Below are 13277 nucleotides of genomic sequence, written 5' to 3' on the forward strand. Positions count from 1 at the left end.
GGTGTACTTTTTATTTCTTAATTACACTGTTTGCATAGTAAATAATTTACTCTATGAATTAAAATTGTATTCTTGAACAAACAAATGAGTGACTGAAGTTTAACAGAACACAGGTCACATGGCTGTGGCACCCTGGGATTTTGCTTGAGAAGCTTTATTAACGGATGTGTTTTGAAAAAAGTGTGTTTTCCCAAGACAGTATTCCTTTAAGGAGGCTAAGAGTGAATTTGTTTATTAATGACTTGTGGGTTGGTATTAAAAGCATTATACAGGATCGGGTACAGAGGGTGGTTGTTAATGGTACATTCTCTACTTGGAATCAGGTTCTCAGTGGGGTCCCTCAGGGTTCTGTACTGGGTCCACTTTTGTTTAACTTGTTCATAAATGACTTAGGGGAGGGTATTATAAGTAATGTATCAGTGTTTGCAGATGACACAAAACTCTGCAGACCAGTCAATTCTATCCAGGATGTGGCATCCTTGCAGCAGGATCTTGACCAACTGGCAAACTGGGCGGCAGATGAGATTTAATGTGGATAAATGTAAAGTCATGCACATGGGATGTAAAAATATGTAAGCCACTTATACCCTTAATGGGACTGCACTAGGCAAATCCATAATGGAGAAGGACCTTGGAGTCCTTGTAGATAATAAACTTGGCTGTAGCAAGCAATGCCAGGCAGCAGCTGCAAGGGCAAACAAGGTTTTGAGCTGTATTAAAAGGGGTATAGATTCACGGGAGGAGGGGGTTATTCTTCCCAGAGCGCTGGTAAGGCCCCATCTAGAATATGCTGTTCAGTTTTGGTCTCCAGTGCTCAAACGGGACATTATTGAGTTAGAGAGGGTCCAGAGAAGGGCAACTAAGCTGGTAAAGGGTATGGAAAGTCTCTGGAGAAGAGGCGCTTAAGAGGCGACATGATAACTATGATGATTGCCATCTTGGAGTCAGGAAGGAATTTTTTCCCCTCTGCGGCAAATTAGAGAGGCTTCAGATGGGGTTTTTTGCCTTCCTCTGGATCAACTAGCAGTTAGGCAGGTTATATATAGGCATTGTGGTTGAACATGATGGACGTATGTCTTTTTTCAACCCAACTTACTAGGTTACCCCTCTCCCCTCATGCCTTTCTCTGGATCAAATAGCAGATAAGTAGGTTTCAGTTGGAGGAAAATAACTTTTTTTCAACATCATCTACTATAATACCATGTTGTACCTGGATAAATGCTAGAAACTTACAGTCTTATCCCTAAATTACTACTGCTACTAGTTACTATTACTGATGCTTTCCCAAATGTGTAAGAGCCCTCATGTTTATTCAATGATCCGCTCTGATCATTCTAAAGTAAGTGGACCACAATATAGGCTTTTTAGCTGTATAAAATCATTATACAGACCTTTCTACAATTGTAACCAGTATAAATTTATTAGCAATAACCATCCTATTTAGCTTAATACTTGAGTTACAAAAATGAAATACAATGTTTTATTTAGTTTAGGTTTATAACAATTTTGCATTCTTAGGACAATTCATATGTTCATACTGCATTAAAATCACTATAAATTTGTTACAATTGAAATTAATCTACATAATTTCTAGGTGCCATGTTAATAATTAACAATGTGGAAAAGGAGCCCAGAGAAAGGTAGATAAATGCATGATGTACAGAACAAGGGAAGGGATAGCACGTGTCCAATGAAAAGCAGAAACAACTCCTGTTCTCATATACCTCCCCATTAATAATATAATGAATATAGTGAATCATATATTTTAATTACTGATCCTTCTTGCTGTCATTGTATTCATTCTCATTTATAGTGTCTTCTTGATGCTTTCGAATTTTCTTTGCTTTTTGATAAAGCTCGTTTAGATTAAACTCACGAATAACATTTTCCTGTAAGATAAAGGCAAAACAAAGGAGGAAATGTAATAAGTCATAATTAGAAGAAAACGTTACATAAATAATAATTCACATTTTGCAATTTAATATTCATTAGACGGTTATTGCATTGCAAACTACAGCACACTTTTAAGGTGTGCTTAAAGGGGTTGTACACTTTTGAGTATAATGTAGAGAGTAATATTTTGAGACAATTTGCAATTGGTCTTCATTTTATTTGTTTTAGTTATTTTACTCTTTGTTCAGCAGCTCTGTAGTTTGGAATTGTAGCACTTATCTGGTTGCTAGGATCCAAATTACCTTAGCGACCAGGGAGTGGTTTGAATGAGAGACTGGTATATGAGTAGGAGAGGGACCTCAACAGAAATAAGTTATAAATAGTAACAATAACAATAAAACTGTAGCCTCACAGAGCAATATTTTTTGGCTGGTGGGGTCAGTGAGCTCCTTTGAAAACTGGATAGAGTTAGAAGAAAGCAGCTCCTGTTTCCTACTAGATGACAAATTCCACAAGAAAGGACAAAGAAATCAACCATGTCTTCATTAAAACCCTCCGTCACCAGGTACAGACTTGGGATCAAAGATGGCAGATGAGGCCTCTGATATAGAACATTCTCCTAGCCCAGTGGATGCTTCACCTCGGCCTCTATTATTCTCACATGTAACACTGATCTACTGAATTTGAGTACAGCTCTTCCACAAAAGGAAGACCTATCAAAAATATTGGCGGACATCAAAGAGAGAACAGGAGACGCAGGTAATCTAAACCGAGATGCAAGCATTACATGCTAAGATCCATGATTTAGAAGAGCGTCATTCTTACCTCTCCCAAACCGTTACTGAAAACTCAGTGACCTATATTCAACTTACACCACCTATTAGACGATCAAGAAAACAGGAGCTGCCGCTGCAATCTTCGCATTCGCTGGGTCCCTGACAATGTTGCCAATACAGAACAACGACAATCTTTTTAACAAACTGCTGGGCCAAGATAATGGAACGGATATACAAATCGATAGACTACACAGGGTAACTGGCATACACCCTACCAAGCCAAAAGACGTTTTATGTGCCTTCCATAACTTTACAACTAAATAGGAGGATTCTTCACCGACAGGTACCAGATAATTTCTTGCATGGTAGCAGGCACTCCTATGACCTTAGTCAATCTGTACATCCCACCACCATTCTCAGAAACCCCCCCACCAGAAACTACCCCCATCCCCTGTCTGCATAGCAGGTGATTTTAACACTTGCCTAGATCCAGTGTTAGACAAACTTCATCCCTCTACAACCTATCCCTCCAAACTTGCGGACTGGCTCAAAGCATACAACCTAACTGATAATAGGATGTGGAAGTACCCACACAACAAAGAATTTACATGCCACTCAACCACGCATCATACCCTATCCAAGATAGATTTAGTACTGGTCTCGCCAGACCTTTTGCCCAAGGTAAGAGAGATCAAATTTCTACCCCGAGCAATATCAGACCACTCCCCAGTATACTTCTCCTTACAATTATTAACGCACCCCCACCACAAACAGTGGAGACTGATAAATGTAAACAAGGCACCTGGGCCAGATGCAATACACCCTCGGGTACTGAGAAAGCTAGGGTCAGATTTACACTGGCCCTCGTTTCTGATATTCTCAGACTCGCTTTCATCAGGTATGGTACCTAGGGATTGGAAGAAGGCGAATGTCATTCCTATATTTAAAAAGGGATTTAGATCTCAGCCTGGCAATTATAGGCCTGTAAGTTTGACATCCGTGGTGGGCAAGTTATTTGAAAACTTGTGAAGGGATCACATACAAAATTATGTACTGGAGAATGGCATTATGAGCAGTAATCAGCATGGCTTTATAAAGGACAGGTCATGTCAGACCAATTTAATTGCTTTTTATGATGAGGTCAGTAAGAAGCTGGACAGTGGGAATGCAGTAGATATAATCTATTTGGATTTTGCCAAAGCATTTGATACCGTTCCCCACAAACGACTGCTTTCTAAACTAAGGTCTATTGGTCTTAGTGAAGCACACGGATAGAAAACTGGCTACAGGAACGGGTACAGAGGGTGGTTGTTAATGGTACATTCTCTATTTGGAATAAGGTTCTCAGTGGGGTCCCTCAGGGTTCTGTACTGGGTCCACTTTTGTTTAATTTGTTCATAAATGACTTGGGGGAGGGTATTATGAGTAATGTATCAGTGTTTGCAGATGACACAAAACTCTGCAGACCAGTCAATTCTATCCAGGATGTGACATCCCTGCAGCAGAATCTTGACCAACTGGCAATCTGGGCGGCTAAGTGGCAGATGAGATTTAATGTGGATAAATGTAAGGTCATGCACCTGGGATGTAAAAATATGTAAGCCACTTATACCCTTAATGGGACTGCACTAGGCAAATCCATATTGGAGAAGGACCTTGGAGTCCTTGTAGATAATAAACTTGGCTCTAGCAAGCAATGCCAGGCAGCAGTTGCAAGGGCAGACAAGGTTTTGAGCTGTATTAAAAGGGGTATAGATCCTCCCCCCCCCTGGGGCCCCTGCCCGCCCATTTATCCTAAGGGTCTTTAACTTTCGGGACAGAGACACCATCCTCCAAAAAGGCCCAATACTGCACAATGGCACGCAAGTTTCTCTCTACCCTGACTTTTCTCCTACCCTGCAAAAGCAAAGAGCTAGCTTCCAAGGAGTCAAACGTCGGCTGAGAGACGCAAACATCCAATACAGTATGCTCTACCCTGCACGCCTAAGAATCCAGGATGATCACAGTTCTTCACTGACCCGACAGAAGTGGACAAGTGGCTGGAGCAAAAGGGACCAAACAATCGGCACCCTCCTAGGAGCCCGAGGCACCTTTAACTCTGCAACAAAAAGCTCTTTGAGCGACAACTAGCAAACTACAAGCCATGGATGACGCAGCCCACACCTGTATTGGAACCGACTAATGCTCCTGACCGCGCTTCTCAGCGCACCTCCACCAGTGAAGACTCTGGACCGCTATCTACTAACCGACATATCGGATACAAACTGGCAGTTGCTACACTAGCTGCTTTTGGCGGTGGATCTCTTTTCAGGATCTACCACACAGTGTGGAACGATACCTATGTTACTTCCAAAGGAGAGAAGGAGGCACAAATTCAAACTACATCCGGCTCCCTAACTTCCATGCACCGGCCGCAACATCCACAGAAAGGCAAGGTTGCACCACCCACACACCTACCTGGTAAAATACGGGGACGGCGCCTACATGCTGGGTTGTACAGCTAACACAGTGAACCTAATATCACCACAGTGATATCTCACAAGCAATACTAAGTGGTACGCCACCAAAAACCGTTTGGTGTTTCAGTTATGGGTACAAGACCCACCCAGGTTTGGGGGGTGGGTAGGGCGGGAAAGGGAGTTATGGGGAAATTGTTTTTACATGTTACTATATTTTCAGTTATTGCTATACATGCTATAATATATGTCTAAGGTGTTATCAGGGGCAGGACGCAGAAAAGGCCAAGTATCCCTGGTACCGTATCACTTTTAAGACCACATAAATGGCTACCTACAATATTATGTCCTGGAATATCCGGGGCTTAAACTCCAAATACAAAAAGAGCCTGATGTGGATATACCTTAAGAGGTACTCTCCGTCTATTTTACTCCTCCAGGAAACACATTTAGTGGGGCAAAAAACCTTGGCTCTTAAAAAGCCATGGGTAGGCTGGACCTACCACGCCTCATTCTCTACCCACTCTAGAGGAGTCTCAGTCCTGGTCAGGAAAAACATCCCCTTTGAACTGACTCAAATAATATCTGACCATTATGGCAGATATATACTACTAGCATGCCTACTCGCAAACAAACCGCTCACGGTAGCTAACGTGTATATGCCACCCCCATTTACAACCACCTTACTCCAACACATAGGGAAAAAACTGTCTGACCTGCCTCCAGCCCCTCTCTGTATTATGGGAGATATGAACCAAGTTATGGACCTGGCCAAGGACAGACTAAATTCCACAACTGAAGGGCCCACCAACCTCACTCACTGGGCAAACTCCCTAGGCTTAACAGATGTCTGGCGCTGGAAACATCCTGATGATAGCACATACTCGTGCCACTCCCTACCTCGCAAAACTTTCTCTAGGATTGATTTTGCCCTAGCCACGTCAGACATACTCCCACTAGTAGAACAAATCTATTTGCCCCAGCACTTATCAAACCATTCCGACCTCTTACGGCTGCAATGGCTGCCTAGCTCCACGGACAGACACTGGCGCTTAAGCCCCCTTTGGCTTAAACACCCCGACATAGCAGACTCCAACAGGGCAGCATATGTAGAGTACTGGGAACACAACGCAGGATCAGCACCGCAGGGCATAGTCTGGGATGCTTTAAAAGCAAACATAAGAGGCCTTCTCACCACATCAATTTTGCAGGCCAGGAAAGAGGCTAGGCAACTAGTTACTAAAGCAGAGCAACGCCTCACAGAGACCCAACATAATCACTTTACAAACCCATCAACAGATACATATTAGGAAGTGAGAAGAGCAGAGGCTGCCCTTGCCAGGGAATCCACAGCAGTAGCCAAAAAAGCCCTTCTATACAACACGCAACGCATATTTGACAAAGGGGACAAGAACAGCAAAACACTAGCAATACTAACTAAACAGCAACAAGCCTCCACAGCTGTACCACGCATCCAAACTGTCAGAGGGGAAGTGGTCCATGACCCTCACTTGATAGCAGAAACATTTGCCTATTACCAAAACCTGTATAGCTCCACCGCTACCTACACATCCCCACAGTTACACCACTACTTAGACTCAATACCCATACCCAAACTGGGCCCCTCTGAGAGAGCCTGGCTAAATGCTCCCATCACACCCGAGGAGATCACAGGGGCAATACAATCTCTTCCCTCCAACAAAACACCAGGGATAGACGGACTCCCCCCAGATTGGTATAAATCCATAAATGACCTAGTGTCACCCCACCTATTAAACACATTCCAGGCCGTCCGGGACTCCGGCTCCCTGCCACCATCATTTGCAGAAGCACTGATAGTGGTAATCCCCAAAGCCGGCCGAGATCCCACTCTCTGCAGCTCATACCGCCCGATATCGCTAATCAACACAGATGCAAAAAAACTAGCAAAGGTGTAAGTCACTAGGCTCCCCCAAACTATACAAGACCTAATTCACCCTGACCAATCAGGCTTTATGCCGGGTAGGGCGACGGACTTCAACCTCCGTCGACTATTCACAAACCTCCAAATTACACATAGCAACAGCGGAACCAGGGCAGTGGCCTCACTCGACTCAGAAAAGGCCTTTGATTCAGTGGAGTGGGACTACTTGTGGGAGGTCCTGCGGAGATTTGGTTTTGGGAACCAATTCATTAAATGGCTGAAGCTACTCTACAAGAACCCTGTAGCTAGGGTCCGGGTAAACAACATTACCTCCCCTCACTTCCCTCTACATAGAGGAACCAGGCAGGGGTGCCCCCTTTCCCCCATTCTTTTTGCCCTTGCTATTGAGCCCCTAGCTATCATAATACGCAACAACCCAGGTATCAAGGGACTCAACTTTGCTAATATAACAGAAAAGGTGTCGCTCTTTGCGGACGACATCTTAATATACTTAGCCGACCCAGCAAGCTCACTGTCCACTCTATTAGAGGTCATTCAGAACTTTGGCATATACTCGGGACTGAAAGTCAACTGGGAAAAATCCCAACTTTACCACATTGACCCACCTCCAGAAGCACAGGTCGCCCTAAACACACCCCTTAAGGTGGTTACATCATTTAAGTATCTGGGGATACAAATACATGCAGACCCCAAGACATATATGCAACTCAATTCTAGACCCTCTAATGACCTCACTCTCTCTGGCACTCAAGAATTGGGAGAAATTACCACTCTCATTGTGGGGTCGAGTGAATATTGTTAAAATGATATACAGGTCCTTTTCAAAAAATTAGCATATTGTGATAAAGTTCATTATTTTCTGTAATGTACTGATAAACATTATTCTTTCATATATTTTAGATTCATTACACACAACTGAAGTAGTTCAAGCCTTTTCTTGTTTTAATATTGATGATTGTGGCATACAGCTCATGAAAACCCAAAATTCCTATCTCAAAAAATTAGCATATTTCATCCGCCCAATAAAAGAAAAGTGTTTTTAATACAAAAAAAGTCAACCTTCAAATAATTATGTTCAGTTATGCACTCAATACTTGGCCGGGAATCCTTTTGCAGAAATGATTGCTTCAATGCGGCGTGGCATGGAGGCAATCAGCCTGTGGCACTGCTCAGGTGTTATGGAGGCCCAGGATGCTTCAATAGCGGCCTTAAGCTCATCCAGAGTGTTGGGTCTTGTGTCTCTCAACTTTCTCTTCACAATATCCCACAGATTCTCTATGGGGTTCAGGTCAGGAGAGTTGGCAGGCCAATTGAGCACAGTAATACCATGGGCAGTAAACCATTTACCAGTGGTTTTGGCACTGTGAGCAGGTGCCAGGTCGTGCTGAAAAATGAAATCTTCATCTCCATAAAGCTTTTCAGCAGATGGAAGCATGAAGTGCTCCAAAATCTCCTGATAGCTAGCTGCATTGATCCTGCCCTTGATAAAACACAGTGGACCAACACCAGCAGCTGACATGGCACCCCAGACCATCACTGACTGTGGGTACTTGACACTGGACTTCAGGCATTTTGGCATTTCCCTCTCCCCAGTCTTCCTCCAGAATCTGGCACCTTGATTTCCGAATGACATACTTTGGACCACTGAGCAACAGTCCAGTGCTGCTTCTCTGTAGCCCAGGTCAGGCGCTTCTGCCGCTGTTTCTGGTTCAAAAGTGGCTTGACCTGGGGAATGCAGCACCTGTAGCCCATTTCCTGCACACGCCTGTACACGGTGGCTCTGGATGTTTCTACTCCAGACTCAGTCCACTGCTTCCGCAGGTCCCCCAAGGTCAGGAATCGGTCCTTCTCTCGCAATCTTCCTCAGGGCCCAGTCACCTCTTCTCGTTGTGCAGCGTTTTCTGCCACACTTTTTCCTTCCCACAGACTTCCCACTGAGGTGCCTTGATACAGCACTCTGGGAACAGCCTATTTGTTCAGAAATTTCTTTCTGTGTCTTACCCTCTTGCTTGAGGGTGTCAATGATGGCCTTCTGGACAGCAGTCAGGTCGGCAGTCTTACCCATGATTGCGGTTTTGAGTAATGAACCAGGCTGGGAGTTTTTAAAAGCCTCAGGAATCTTTTGCAGGTTTTTAGAGTTAATTTGTTGATTCAGATGATTAGGTTAATAGCTCGTTTAGAAAACCTTTTCATGATATGCTAATTTTTTGAGATAGGAATTTTGGGTTTTCATGAGCTGTATGCCACAATCATCAATATTAAAACAAGAAAAGGCTTGAACTACTTCAGTTGTGTGTAATGAATCTAAAATATATGAAAGTCTAATGTTTATCAGTACATTACAGAAAATAATTAACTTTATCACAATATGCTAATTTTTTGAAAAGGACCTGTATTTACCAAAATTTCTCTACGTTTTTCACAATTCTCCCTTTACAATCCCCCACTCTCTATTTAAGAAACTCAACAAGATAATCAATCCATTTATATGGGCAAGGAAGGTGCCTCGTATCTCCTGGGAAAGGCTGACATCCCCCATAGACAAAGGTGGGCTGGGGCTCCCTCACTTCTACTTCTACTACCTGGCCTCACAAATATACTATTTACATTGGTGTCTCTCACCCAACCCATACAACCCCAACATGCAACTGCAAGCCTCTATCCTCCACTCAATTGAAGGGTTGGGCTCATACTCCTATAGGAAAGTATCTGACATGGCTATCCTCCCTGATACACTGAAGACCCCACACAAAACATGGGCTGCTGCACTAAAAATCTTGGGCCACCCTTTGCCATTCCCCTCACCGCACCTTCCCCTTTGGAAAAACTCTTTCCTCCCACATCTCTATGACTTACCCGATGTTGAATACTGGGCCCGCATGGGCTTTAAAAAACTTGATGACCTCCTCCCTGAGAACCTGTTTCCAAACCTTCAGACTCTAAAAGAAGGGAGACCTAACCAACGAATACAGCTATACAGGTACCTCCAATTACGACATGCATTTCAAGCCCAATTCCACTCCCTCTCTCCCGTAAAGGTAACTACCTCTCTTGAGGATACATTATACTCCCCTTCACCCAAAAAACTCCTATCCAATTTATACAAAAACATAATGGTAAGTCGGCCAGCACCATTTGCTCATGCCCACCAACTTTGGGTGCAAGCAATTCCTGACCTACAAGAGGACCAATGGGAGGAAGCCACAGATACAGCCTATGAATACCTAATCTCAATCAAGGACAGGCTCATCCAATACAAATCCCTACACCAAATTTACATAACCCCCTTGAAGCTACTGAGAATGGGTAAAAGGCAGGATGATCTCTGCCCCCGATGCAACACCTCTGGGGCCAACTTCATACATATGATCTGGTCGTGTCCCCCCATAAACAGATTTTGGAGGGAGGTAATGAGCACTATGGCCCAGGAAATAGGCACCCCCCAGATAGTGAACCCAGTGGTCTGTTTACTAGGGGTCATTGATGATATCCTCTTCACCAATGCAGCTAGAATCAGATTTCGCACTCTTATGTTTTATGCTAAAAAGACAGTGATTATGCATTGGATGGGCAACAACCTACCCACAGTGAACTTTTGGAGACAACTAATAGACAATGCCCTGCCGCTTATAAAGCTCACGTACGAAACATGAGGAGCAGCAGACAAATTTGAGAAAATATGGGGTGTTTGGTGCAACATGGACCCTGGGGTTCAGTGATGCCAATGGAGCCCACCCTCTAGACAAATAATCTGCCCTTAATCCTTAAGCCAGAACACACAACCACTGCCTAATTGTAACCTTATGTATAGCAACATTAACGTGTTTATTTGTTCTTATTTATTTTTCTTTTTGATTTTATTTTTGCTTTTGTTGATGGAAAAACAATAAAAAATTCTACCTTTAAAAAGGGGTATAGATTATGGTCTTCAGTGCTCAAACGGGACATGATTAAGTTAGAGAGGGTCCAGAGAAGGGCAACTAAGCTGGTAAAGGGTATGGAAAGTCTCACTTATAAAGAAAGACTGGCCAAGTTGGGTTTGTTTACACTGGAGAAGAGGCGCTTAAGAGGTGACATGATAACTATGTATAAATATATAAGGGGATCATATAATAACCTTTCTAATGTTTTATTTACCAGTAGGTCCTTCCAACGGACACGAGGGCACCCACTCCGTTTAGAAGAAGGGAGGTTCCGTTTAAACATTCATAAAGGATTTTTTACTGTGAGAGCTGTGAAGTTGTGGAATTCCCTCCCCGAATCAGTTGTGCTGGCTGATACATTATATAGCTTTAAGAAGGGGCTGGATGGATTCTTAACAAGTGAGGGAATACAGGGTTATGGTAGATAGCTCTCAGTACAAGTGAGGGAATACAGGGGTATGGGAGATAGCTCTTAGTACAAGTTGATCCAGGGACTGGTCCGATTGCCATCTTGGAGTCAGGAAGGAATTTTTTCCCCTCTGCGGCAAATTATAGAGGCTTCAGATGGGGTTTTTTGCCTTCCTCTGGATCAACTAGAAGTTAGGCAGGTTATAAATAGGCATTATGGTTGAACGTGATGGACGTATGTCTTTTTTAAACCCAACTTGTTATAAATGAAGCAAATAGCACTATATACTCTTACCCTACATAAAGGGAAAGTAGTGAGTAAAATACCCTTCTACACAATTCCCACATGGTGGGATAGTGGTACTTAACAGCGTTGAGGAAATGGAAAATCCCATGAACTGCTGGGATAAGAATTGCTGCGAATGAGTTGCTATAGCTAAAATAGGAATGTTTCAGTAGCCATTTGTGCATGATGTAGGTACAACGAAGAAGAACATATTGCACATAACAGGTATTGAATCTCACAAGAAATTACAAATTCAAGGAGCACAGCTTTTGATGGCACAACCACAGTTAATTCCCATATCATATACAGGTATGGGATTCCCTTATCCGGAAACCCTGATATCCAGAAAGCTCTGAATTACAGAAAGGCCGTCTCCCATAGACTCCATTTTAATCAAATAATTCAGATTTTTAAAATGTATTTTTACAGAGAAAAAGGAAATCAAACAGTACCTTGTATTTGATCCCAACTAAGATATAAAAAAATAATTACAAAGAGGGACATATGCTCATAAGTAAAATGTTAAATCAGGATCTCACCCGTAGTATAGGTGGGCCCAGGTGCTTATGCCCCAGACCTTCAGCTTAAGGGAGCCATCTTGGGTAAATCACATAGAAAAAAGGTTTTCCAGGATTTCGGTGAAAAAAGGTAGTTGCTCACGAAAAAATAAAGTAAAATCACAAAAATCATAGACTATGATTAAGTACTGTGAGGTACGAAACGCGTAAGGCTATTTGTACCATGTGTTAGTTTAGAACCCACCAGGAAAGTCATGGCATCAAGTGCATCCACACACTTGTTCTCTGTGCCCAGTAACTCCCAAACAGCTTTGTTAACCAATGAAATCTAAAGAACAAACTAAGAATCTGCACACAATCTTTTTCCTTACTTAAAGGGGACCTGTCACCCCAACACATAACTCCAAATTATTTTCTATATTGTTAGTTAAGCAAAATAAACTTTACTTACTCTATATAAATAATATAAATCTGGTTTCCTTCCATCTTGGAATTACTCAATCAAAGCAAGCAGACAGGCACCATTGTTATGAAGGCAAACCTTTTATCATGCCAAAATCTTGTTTATGTTCCAGAATGGAGGACCAGATGCCCTCCCAGGGAGGGGGAAAGTGGGATGTGCAGTGACATCTAGGTAGTGCTGAATGGAAAGCTAAAGTTATTGTCTGCCCCGCCTCTTTGCCTAAGGCATAGAGGCGGGGCAAGCAATATATGATTGACAGCTCGGATTTTTAAATGCCTTTATAATGGGTTTGGATATGTTAATATAAAAATGAATTTGGGTTTCATGTTTAATTTGAAAAGGACTTTTATTATACAGCTTTTTATGTCTGGGTGACAGGTCCACTTTAAAGGGGACCTGTCACCCTATGAAATAATTCCAAATGGTTTTCTATTGTGTTTGTCAAGTAAATTAAACTTCACTTACACTATAAAAATGGTTTTAATGTTATTTTCTTTAGCCTTGGAATTCACAATTGCAGCCATTGAAGACAGTCGCCATTTTGTGGACACTTATTAAAGCAAGCTTTGTATCTTGCCAAAATCTTGTTTCTGCCAGTATGGGGGGACCTGATGCTCATGCCTATGCACT

General features: G+C 42.7%; 1 protein-coding gene across 1 annotated transcript in view; it reads right to left on the reverse strand.

The window, feature by feature from the left end:
* Positions 1–1396: 1396 nt before the first annotated feature.
* The window catches only part of tmx2 (thioredoxin related transmembrane protein 2), a 47407-nt gene continuing 35526 nt past the window's right edge, over positions 1397–13277 (reverse strand). Inside the window, exon 8 of the mRNA NM_001005010.1 lies at positions 1397–1889. Within this exon, the coding sequence (NP_001005010.1) occupies positions 1770–1889 (120 nt within the window). The 3' untranslated portion in view covers positions 1397–1769. The remainder of the gene's footprint in view (positions 1890–13277) is intronic.

Source organism: Xenopus tropicalis, chromosome 7 (genome assembly GCF_000004195.4).
Source record: "Xenopus tropicalis strain Nigerian chromosome 7, UCB_Xtro_10.0, whole genome shotgun sequence".
Classification (NCBI taxonomy): Eukaryota; Metazoa; Chordata; class Amphibia; order Anura; family Pipidae; genus Xenopus; species Xenopus tropicalis.